Source organism: Carassius auratus, chromosome 10, assembly GCF_003368295.1.
Source record: "Carassius auratus strain Wakin chromosome 10, ASM336829v1, whole genome shotgun sequence".
Taxonomy (NCBI): Eukaryota; Metazoa; Chordata; class Actinopteri; order Cypriniformes; family Cyprinidae; genus Carassius; species Carassius auratus.
The window spans coordinates 16,305,874-16,317,329 of NC_039252.1; the positions used below are offsets into that span (position 1 = coordinate 16,305,874).

An 11,456-nucleotide genomic window follows, 5' to 3' on the forward strand; every position below is an offset into this window, starting at 1 on the left:
GCAAAGATCACAACTAAAGCAAGCACTGACCACTACAATGGTAACACACAAATTGTGATATTCTTGTTTGGTGAGTCTGCTTATTAACATCAGGTGTCTTCAATAATGCTCAATCATAACTCAATTAATTTCTTAATTATCTCATTAACTTCAACTCTGCGTCAGTGTTACTTTTAACACTGCTTGTAATAGCCCTCTCCACATTTATCCTCAAGCGGGCAATCTCTTGGGTATGTGTAATTTCATGTTTACTGAATTGTCCGCTTGGCCCTATGAAAGCTGGGGTTACAAGACTGACATTGATGTCTGTAAGGATGTCTTTGATAAGGAAGCCCTTATCAGCCATTACTTCATCACCTGGCTCAAGCAGTTTGAGTATGCCTGACTCTTTGGTGATTTCCCTGTCAAAGATTTGTTGCTTACAAAGATAACTGTCCCAAACTGTGTGATGCCAATAAGGGATTTCAAAGTTGTGGTCCCTTGTAATGAGAGTATGTCATGGTGTTCAGAACTTTTGAACTTGCTGTTTGAATATGGATCTCAGTACAATCTAGCACAACACATGTTTTTAGAAAGGTCTTCTTGAAGCAGGGTGGCATTTGCTTATCTACAGCCTCTCTACTTGGCCATAAGGTTAGTTTGCCAAGCATGAAATACAAGTAGTTAGCCCAAATTATACATATCCTGCTGACTGTGGCCTCTGAGATATTAAACCTTACTGCTAAATCTACGGAAAGAAGCCGCTGCCTCATACGGCAGAGAAACAAGAAAAACTGGTCAAATAGACCTATGTCTTGTGCCTGAAAGCCAGCAGTTACAGTCTGTTCTGTTTTATGAAGTCTTTGCATTTGAGTCCATCTCACCAGAGACTGTGCTGTAGGTTGAAGAGACTGGTAGAGTGCTTTGAGAGTTTCATTATCTTTAAATCCCGTGTAAAACATGATCAGCTTGATCATAGTTGTTTTTATGCATTTAAATAATTAGACATGCTAAAACAGAATTAGGTAACAAAAAAGAAAAATAAAACCATCACAGGGCCCTAAACTTTTTTGTTGTTGTTGTTAAACATACATTTTCAAATAATGTAAACATTTTATGATTTAAATTAAGTAGACATGATTTTTGATAAATAAAACAAATGTTTTTTTTTTTAAAGGAGTTGAGAAAAAATAAAACGGGGAAAAAACATAATTTGGGAATAGATTTCATAGAGCACTACTTATATTCACTAAAGATGAATTTATTTTATTGAAAATGCAGAGTAACTTAATATTATGAAGTTATTTATAGGAAAGGTTTTCTATTAATTTTTTTCTTTTGTGACGCAAAGCTGAATTTTCAGCAGAATATGATCATTCAGAAATCCTTATAATATTTCTAATTATGTACTTAAATTAACATGAAGTCATCTAAAATGCTTATAGCATGAAAACTTCCTGTGACACATCACTTTGGTTCTGTAAATGTTTGATGTTGCCTGATAATCAAACAAAGTACAGTGTGATATACAGGTGCTTCTCAATAAATTAGAATGTCGAGGAAAAGTTCATTTATTTCAGTAATTTAACTCAAATTGTGAAATCATGAATTAAAAAAATTCAGCTAAAATCATGAACTCACGAATTCATGAATGCACAAATTTAAGTAGTTTAAGTTTCTGGTTCTTTTAATTGTGATGATTTTTGGCTCGCATTTAACAAAAACCCACCAATACTATACTGACATGCCAAACAGCTAATCAAGCTAATCACGAACTCAAAGCCAAGGCCTTCTACTGGAGTCTTAGGTCTCATCACAGACACTTCATTAGAAGAATGGTCTACATTTCTGAATGAGGTGCTTGTCTGTTCTGCTTGTCACTGGTTAACTAAAATCTTAACATGATACTGCTGGATTCAGAAATATGTCTGCAGGTGATGAGTATGAACACAAGTAACACAGAACACAAGGAAATGGTATTCAAGGAAATGAGGAAGCAGACAAGCTAGCAAAGAAGGCAGTTAAAAGGAAAATGTTTACATACATATCAAATTAGCCAAGTCAGAGGGAAAGAGCATAGTTTGGAATTAAATTATGGAGAAATGGAAACAGCAGTCGAAAAATTAAACAAAAGGAAGACACTGTTACTCCGTACAAAACATAGTGGGTGATTTTAAAGGTAAGGGGAGAAACAGAAAAGAGCAAGTCCTTTTAAGTAGGTTCAGAATGGGACACAGTAACTTAAATACTATGCACCCTTCATACTATGGGAAGGCATCCAACAGGTTTGTGTAAATATTGTCAGGAAAAGGAGACCGTGGAATATATCCTCAAATCAAATCATATTTTGACTATCTAAAACAGGCTCTAACCCTAATCAAACACACCTGAACAAGGCTAATCAAGGTCTTCAGTATACAAGAAGGTTTTTTTTCAGGGTTGGAGCTAAACTCAGCAGAGACACAAGCCCTCCAGGATCAACGTTCCCCACCCCTGATCTAAAAGAAACTGGACTTGATAGGAGAATAAAGCATGAGATAAATATGAACAGAAGATGGCAGTAATGCAACAATCTGGATGCCAGCTTCCGTGAAACACCGAAGAGGAAGAAGAAGAAGAAGAAGAAGCGCACGTGGGTTTGTGTTGCTCTCGTCGGTAAGTCACTGCATGTTTAGCAGAATCACGATTGTTAAACGAGTCAGTTATTTGCTTGTATATCATTTATCATAAAGACCATGACTGGAATATTTAGCTTTTTTTATTTTTTATGTACCGGTATATATAAGATAACATATATAATAAGATTTTTATTTTGTTTTTTGCTTTTATTTGTTGAGAAATTCTCTCCAGAAGAGTGGGAATATTAAACATGTCTGTTTTAAAAACGAAATAAAAGAAAAACAATCTAAACTTTACTTTTTTTATCGGTAAAGAAAAGCTTTATAAAACTGGAAATAATCTGTAATGGAAATAATTCTTTACATTCAATTCCATTTTGTATTGCAAATGTGCCTCGATATTGAAGTGGTGATAAAATGTGAAATCATGAATTGCATTTTGTAATTTAGTTTGACAGTCACAACGAGTTTTAAAATTACTAATTTACTTTCAATGTTTGCATTTAACATTCACTTTTCTCCTCCTCTAACACTTCTTTAAGGTGTTTGCATGAAAATATTGTCCTTAATATATTCCTTCTACAAATTAAGGCCTTAAATTAAAAAGTCATGGTATTAAATGTTACATGCAAGGCTAAATATCTTTCTCAGTGTTTTTGTTTTGTATATTAAGATAAAGATACTGCTTAAGCACAGCGCTTTTCCCAGTGTAAGCAGGTTTAGGTTATTTTCATTTTCTAATCTTTGGGATCAAGAATAACTTGATATTTAGAGCATCTTTACTCCACAGAGATGCCAAATAAGGGCAGAAGAGTGAGGCGGCGTGATGGACAGCAGGAAGATGAGGATGATGATGATGTGCCTGTCAAGCAGATGAAGTTTGTGAATGGCTCTGCTCCCCTGTGCTTCGACTCGCCGCGTGATTTCTTCCAGAGTCTGATCAGTCCGGTCAGGCTGGATGAGTTCTTCCTACAGTACTGGGAGCAGAAGCCGCTGGTCCTACACCGGTCCGATCCGGATCTGGCCTCTTACTACAGCTCTCTTTTCCAGCTGTCAGATGTGAAGCAGCTCTGCGCTCGTGGCCTGCGATATGCCACGGACCTCAACGTCTGCCGCTGTGTGAACGGCAAGAAGAAAGTGCTGAATAAAGCAGGGAAAGTTAAGTTCAGCCAGCTGAAGAAGGACTTGGAGGAGAGGAGAGCCACCATTCAGCTGCACCAGCCACAGAGGTTTAAGGTCAGACTGGCGGAGAGGAATTCTGGCCCACGCTGTTTGTGGGGAAGCTGACCTGTTCTTCATGTGTCTGCAGGATGAGCTGTGGCGCATTCAGGAGCAGCTGGAGAGTTTCTTTGGCTCACTGGTCGGATCCAACGTCTACATCACTCCTCAGGCCTCACAGGGCCTCCCACCACACTACGACGATGTGGAGGTCTGTAATCCATACGAACACCAGTTCACTAACGCTAGTCCTGTCAGACAAACACCAGTTCACTGACGCTAGTCCTGTCAGACAAACACCAGTTCACTGACGCTAGTCCTGTCAGACAAACACCAGTTCACTGACGCTAGTCCTGTCAGACAAACACCAGTACACTGACGCTAGTCCTGTCAGACAAACACCAGTACACTGACGCTAGTCCTGTCAGACAAACACCAGTACACTGACGCTAGTCCTGTCAGACAAACACCAGTACACTGACGCTAGTCCTGTCAGACAAACACCAGTACACTGACGCTAGTCCTGTCAGACAAACACCAGTACACTGACGCTAGTCCTGTCAGACAAACACCAGTTCACTGACGCTAGTCCTGTCAGACAAACACCAGTTCACTGACGCTAGTCCTGTCAGACAAACACCAGTTCACTGACGCTAGTCCTGTCAGACAAACACCAGTTCACTGACGCTAGTCCTGTCAGACAAACACCAGTACACTGACGCTAGTCCTGTCAGACAAACACCAGTTCACTGACGCTAGTCCTGTCAGACAAACACCAGTACACTGACGCTAGTCCTGTCAGACAAACACCAGTTCACTGACGCTAGTCCTGTCAGACAAACACCAGTTCACTGACGCTAGTCCTTTCAGACAAACACCAGTTCACTGACGCTAGTCCTTTCAGACAAACACCAGTTCACTGACGCTAGTCCTGTCAGACAAACACCAGTTCACTGACGCTAGTCCTGTCAGACAAACACCAGTACACTGACGCTAGTCCTGTCAGACAAACACCAGTTCACTGATGCTAGTCCTGTCAGACAAACACCAGTACACTGACGCTAGTCCTGTCAGACAAACACCAGTTCACTGACGCTAGTCCTTTCAGACAAACACCAGTTCACTGACGCTAGTCCTGTCAGACAAACACCAGTTCACTGACGCTAGTCCTTTCAGACAAACACCAGTACACTGACGCTAGTCCTGTCAGACAAACACTAGTCCTGTCAGATAAACTAGTTGACAAACATTAGCTCATGAAAATATTAAATAACCCCATTAATTACAATCAGTATTAAATTTAAAAAATGATAACACTTGTCACACCATGCCAATTTTGGTGGCCCATCTGACCCCAAGGGTATAATCTTTTTACTTGAATAGAAAAACATTCATCATTTTTACTCCACAAATTGTGTCCCCAGACCCTTTGTTCCTACAGATAGACAATAAAACGATATTCAGCATTACTGTGTGTCAGATCACTATTTTGATTTGTTTTGAGTGTTTTTATGTATTTTTTTTTATACCCTCCAGTGTCCTCACGACTGACCTTCATGTTTTGCTGGTGTCTGTTTAGGTGCTGATCCTTCAGCTGGAGGGACAGAAACACTGGAGGCTTTACCAGCCCACTGTCCCTCTGGCTCGCGAGTACAGCCTGGAGCCAGAGGACCGCATCGGGCCCCCGACACATGACTTCATCCTGCAGGTTTGAGACTGAAGAGAGAGCAGATGTTGAGGCAGATGCATGTACTCTTGTGCTTGAACCTGCTTTTGTTCCTCTAGCCTGGAGACCTGCTGTATTTCCCCAGAGGAACCATCCATCAGGCGGACACACCGGCCGGCGTGGAGCGGTCCACTCACCTCACACTCAGCACCTACCAGAACATGTACGTCTGCGCTCCATCACACGTTTCAGACTCTAGACAGCTTTGAGAGCACCCCATTAGTTTCAGTATAATTCAGCACTACTCGCATTCTGAGAAACAGGGTTTCTGTGGGTTTTAAAAGTCTAAATTTACCCTTCCACAAATAAAAGGCTTAAAAAGGTCTTAAATCAGAACAGAAACTCTTAAACTCATACATTTGTGGCATTTAATGTTGCTTCAGTATTTCCGTCTCGTTTTCCAGTACACTTATCTAAACATCCTTAAATCAAGACACATTTACTGGAGATGCAAAGTGAAGATATGAAGTCTTGTTCTCTGAGAAACTAAAACGCATGGAATGAGTTTATTAAAACCAGAACAAATTTCTGTCAATAGTAAAAAAATATGCTTTGTCCTTTGAAGTTGATTTGGCAGAAATTTGTTCTTGTTTTAATCAAACTCACTTTGTTTTGATAAATTACTTGGAAAACAGGAATTAAAATGTTTTAAATGTCATATGTCAAACATATAGTGTAAAATTTTTTTTATCTTGATAAGACCTGCAGAAACTCTGGGAAAACAAACAGGTAAAAAGAGTAAACCTCCAACATGAATAGTTCTCATGTGTTACAAAATAAATAATCATAAGAGCATTTTTTTTTATGATTTGAACGTGTAGCTGTGGAATTGTGGGAAAGCACTGGATTCCCAGCCAAACTACACTCAAACATGTAAAAATGTAGTATTTCTGACAGCTCAAAACTACATGAGGGTTCAGATGTGAGCTCTTGTTTCAGGTCGTGGGGTGACTTCATGCTGGACGTTATTCCCGGCTGCGTGTTCGACTGCATGAAGCGAGACGGTGAGATGCGATCCGGTTTACCTCGTAACCTCCTGACGGTGAGCACAGCTTCCCCATCAGCTCTCTAATCTCTGACTCTGGCTCGAACACTGTGTGTGTGTGTGTGTTTCCTCGTCCTGATGCCTCAGGCTCCAAGCTTCGGTTCTGACGTTAATAAGCGGATGAGTGTGTTTCTGCGGCGTCTGGCTGACGCTCTCGAGCGCAGTGATCATGAGTTGCGGTCCACTGCTATGAAACGAGACTTCATCTCCCACAGACTGCCACCGTACCTGCTGGAGCAGGCCGAACTCGAACCCGGTGAGTCTCTCAGGCCTGCTGTTTGACGCAACACTGACGTCTGTGACGATGATCGCTTTCTCTCTTCTCTTTCAGCTGGGAAACCGCCATCTCTAGAGGACACAGTGTCTCTCCGGTTCAAAGAGCATCTTCTTCTAACGGTGGAGCCCAGTCAGGAAAACGCTGTAAGAGTCTCACACACCTTTATATTAAATATGTACACACTACCAGTCAAAAGTTTGTAATAATCAGCATATTAATGTTTCTGAAAGGAAGTCCCTTCTGTTCACCGAGGCTGCACTTATTTGCTCAAAAACACTGTAAGAAATAATATTAGAATGTAAAATAACTTTTCTGTGTGAATCTGTGTTAAAGTGTAATGTATTTCTGTGATGCTCCGCTGTATTTTCAGCATCATTCCTCCAGTCTTCAGTGTCACATGATCTTCAGAAATCAGAATAATATGATCATTTATTGCTCAAGAAACATTTCTGATTATCATCAATGTTGAAAATGGTTGTGCTGCTGAATATTGTTTTTTAATCTTTTGACCAGTAGTCACACACACACACACACACTCTCTCAAACAAAGGAAGTTCTCACTGCATCCATCTCTCTCTGATCAGGACGAGGCCACAGAGCTGGTGGTGTTTGTGTTGCATTCTTTAAAGAACAAGAGAGAAATGCATATGATGGGAACATCTGATGAAGAGGAAGATGATGATGATGATGATGAGGAGGAGGAGGTGGTCTCACAGGTGCGTCCGCTCTCAGACCAGGGGTAGGCAAGTTTGGTCCTAGAGAGCCGCAGTCCTGCACAGTTCAGCTCCAACCCTGAAAAAAAACAAAAATCTCACCTGTCTGTACCTTAGTAATCCTGAGTAGATTGATGAGCTGGTTCAGGTGTGTTCGATTAAGGTTGAAGCTGAACCCTGCAGGTCTGTGGCTCTCTGGGACCGAACTTGCCTACCCTGTCTCAGACTAACAGCACCCACTTGTCTCGATTGTCCAGTGGTGTGGTTCTCACGCTGAGCGTCTTCAGTTTCAGGGTCTGCGCTTCCCCTCGTCTCATCTGGCGGCTCTGGAGCAGCTGCTGCGAGTCGATCGTGTCCCGGCTGCACAGCTGCAGCTCCTGCAGGATGAAGATAAAGCAGGTCTGCTGCTGGGGCTGTGGAGCGAAGGACTGCTGCAGGTCTGCCACACACCCTAAAGACCAGCTCATCTTCATCACGAACCGTTAACAACTGTCTGGAATTCTGCATGATTTTAGCTGAATGCTAAATAAAACAAGTCATTATCCAAGCCTTGAGTGAAATACTGTGTAAAGGATTCAAACAAACACACGCAATGCATTACACAATGTCCATTTATTGTTGCAGTGTTTTTAGAAGTGCTGCTTGTGAGCTTTGCTGGACACATTACATGTTGTGGTTGATTTACCTTAGGGCTGTTACATAGTCAACGTGAGAAACGCGAGCAAGCAACATGCATGGTCGCGTATCAAAAACTAGGACGACACATTTGGCTACGCACCGACGCATAATGGTGGCCGAAGCATAATGATGCGTAGCCTCAGGGACGCGTATGCGTACAGATGCGTTGACTATGAAACAGCCCTTAGTGTTCCTGGAGGACTCCAGTCAAGAGTCCACGCAGACCATCTGAACGCTTGAGCCAACAGAAACCGTATCTGTGACTTTTCCCCGGTGGGTTAAAGGGTGGATCCAGCATGACCTCACCTGAAACACCTGCAGAACGCTCATGAGATTTCTGATGGTGCAAATCTGCTTCTGGAGATAGAAACGTATGCAGACCTCATTTCTCTGGGTCCTCCACATTCACAGTGCAGTTTTAAACAGGACATCGGCCCAGAATTAGCTATTGGCTTGGAAACGAGTAGCTAAAATCTGAATGATTATCTGATCTTCAGTCCCTGGTGTGTGTGATCACAGCTCATCGATGTCCCAGATCTGAGTGGATCCACCTGAGAGACACGAGACACTCCGTTATAAACACACACACTTAAAACACACTTTATATTCAGTCTAGGGGTGTGTGATTTAACAACCGTAAGTGTTGTTTTAATCATATGCGAACATTTATAGAGTGAGTATACACATTATAGAGTATGTACACTGCTATGTATGTAGTTTACACACACTCCAAACAAGAAGCGTACATCACTCCTTAAACATTCAAACACATTGTTTTCCGAGTATTCCCACACCTGACTCAATCCTGCTGCACCACACAGTTTTCATTATATTATATTACATGAATTAAATACACAATAAGGCTGGAAGATTGTGCATTTTTCAGCAAGAGGTTTGACTTTCTATGGCTTGAATATAGTCTGTTTAAGAGGTGCCTAAACCAGAACCCTGAGCTTTGTTTGGGACTGCCATTTAACTCATATGCATTGAAATTTGGTAATATAGTGGAAGGTTTTTTTGGAAAGTTACATTTTATTATATTTACTATATACAGTCTTGTTCAAAATAATAGCAGTACAATGTGACTAACCAGAATAATCAAGGTTTTTAGTATATTTCTTATTGCTACGTGGCAAACAAGTTACCAGTAGGTTCAGTAGATTCTCAGAAAACAAACAAGACCCAGCATTCATGATATGCACGCTCTTAAGGCTGTGCAATTGGGCAATTAGTTGAAAGGGGTGTGTTCAAAAAAATAGCAGTGTCTACCTTTGACTGTACAAACTCAAAACTATTATGTACAAACATTTTTTTTTCTGGGATTTAGCAATCCTGTGAATCACTAAACTAATATTTAGTTGTATGACCACAGTTTTTTAAAACTGCTTGACATCTGTGTGGCATGGAGTCAACCAACTTGTGGCACCTCTCAGCTGTTATTCCACTCCATGATTCTTTAACAACATTCCACAATTCATTCACATTTCTTGGTTTTGCTTCAGAAACAGCATTTTTGATATCACCCCACAAGTTCTCAATTGGATTAAGGTCTGGAGATTGGGCTGGCCACTCCATAACATTAATTTTGTTGGTTTGGAACCAAGACTTTGCCCGTTTACTTGTGTGTTTTGGGTCATTGTCTTGTTGAAACAACCATTTCAAGGGCATGTCCTCTTCAGCATAGGGCAACATGACCTCTTCAAGTATTTTAACATATGCAAACTGATCCATGATCCCTGGTATGCGATAAATAGGCCCAACACCATAGTAGGAGAAACATGCCCATATCATGATGCTTGCACCTCCATGCTTCACTGTCTTCACGGTGTACTGTGGCTTGAATTCAGAGTTTGGGGGTCGTCTCACAAACTGCCTGTGTCCCTTGGACCCAAAAAGAACAATTTTACTCTCATCAGTCCACAAAATGTTCCTCCATTTCTCTTTAGGCCAGTTGATGTGTTCTTTGGCAAATTGTAACCTCTTCTGCACATGCCTTTTTTTTAACAGAGGGACTTTGCGGGGGATTCTTGAAAATAGATTAGCTTCACACAGACGTCTTCTAACTGTCACAGTACTTACAGGTAACTCCAGACTGTCTTTGATCATCCTGGAGGTGATCATTGGCTGAGCCTTTGCCATTCTGGTTATTCTTCTATCCATTTTGATGGTTGTCTTCCGTTTTCTTCCACGTCTCTCTGGTTTTGCTCTCCATTTTAAGGCATTGGAGATCATTTTAGCTGAACAGCCTATCATTTTTTGCACCTCTTTATAGGTTTTCCCCATAATCAACTTTTTAATCAAAGTACGCTGTTCTTCTGAACAATGTCTTGAACGACCCATTTTCCTCAGCTTTCAAATGCATGTTCAACAAGTGTTGGCTTCATCCTTAAATAGGGGCCACCTGATTCACACCTGTTTCTTCACAAAATTGATGACCTCAGTGATTGAATGCCACACTGCTATTTTTTTGAACACACCCCTTTCAACTAATTCAACTAATTGCCCAATTGCACAGCCTTAAGAGCGTGCATATCATGAATGCTGGGTCTCATTTGTTTTCTGAGAATCTACTGAACCTACTGGTAACTTGTTTGCCACGTAGCAATAAAAAAATATACGAAAAACCTTGATTATTCTGGTTAGTCACATTGTACTGCTATTATTTTGAACAATACTATATATATATATATATATATATATATATATATATATATATATATAAAATCCTTTTTTTATGTATTATCAGGTTTAATTTTTGGCCCTTCATAGTGTACTGTTTGGGCACCTCTGTTGTATGTGCATAATATACAGATATATAATAATAAAGTCCTTCTGCTTGCTCTGTTTTTTCAAACACCTAAATTCATCAATGATATTTTGTTCAAGTGAAATGTTGCCTGTTTGGTGATTCGATTCACTATTATTGGACGGCTGCCTTAAACGTGCGATTCGTCCTGCACGTGACTCAGTGCTTTATGTTTGGCTCTGTAAGAATTACAGAAACCTCAGACACTTTGATCTTCTGAGACATACTAAGGACACACAGTGCATTAACATACAGACATCTGTTCCCACATCTCACTGAGAGAAAATGCAGGAAACACCTCTCACATATGCAACAGTTCCCTCTTATCCCATTCCTTCCCTTCACATAGCTCACTCAGAATGGTCAATAGTAGAATATAATGGTATATATTAATGC

The 11,456-nt window shown here is 40.7% G+C and overlaps 1 protein-coding gene across 1 annotated transcript; it reads left to right on the forward strand.

The window, feature by feature from the left end:
• Positions 1–3,387: 3,387 nt before the first annotated feature.
• On the forward strand, positions 3,388–8,067 carry LOC113110071 (ribosomal oxygenase 2-like). The gene is made up of 9 exons (XM_026274075.1): positions 3,388–3,833; positions 3,907–4,026; positions 5,395–5,523; positions 5,601–5,704; positions 6,481–6,583; positions 6,674–6,842; positions 6,918–7,006; positions 7,448–7,579; positions 7,864–8,067. The coding sequence occupies exons 1-9, from the start codon at positions 3,390–3,392 to the stop codon at positions 8,029–8,031; spliced, it is 1,458 nt and encodes a 485-aa protein (XP_026129860.1). The 5' UTR covers positions 3,388–3,389; the 3' UTR covers positions 8,032–8,067.
• The last annotated feature ends 3,389 nt before the right edge of the window (positions 8,068–11,456 follow it).

Bases quoted from the DNA above. Each gene is read 5' to 3' on its own strand.
- LOC113110071 (XM_026274075.1), top strand. From the start codon at position 3,390: ATGCCAAATAAGGGCAGAAGAGTGAGGCGGCGTGATGGACAGCAGGAA. The intron at 4,027-5,394 runs GTCTGTAATCCA...GTGTCTGTTTAG, and splicing joins CACACTACGACGATGTGGAG to GTGCTGATCCTTCAGCTGGA. The intron at 5,705-6,480 runs GTACGTCTGCGC...CTCTTGTTTCAG, and splicing joins CTCAGCACCTACCAGAACAT to GTCGTGGGGTGACTTCATGC.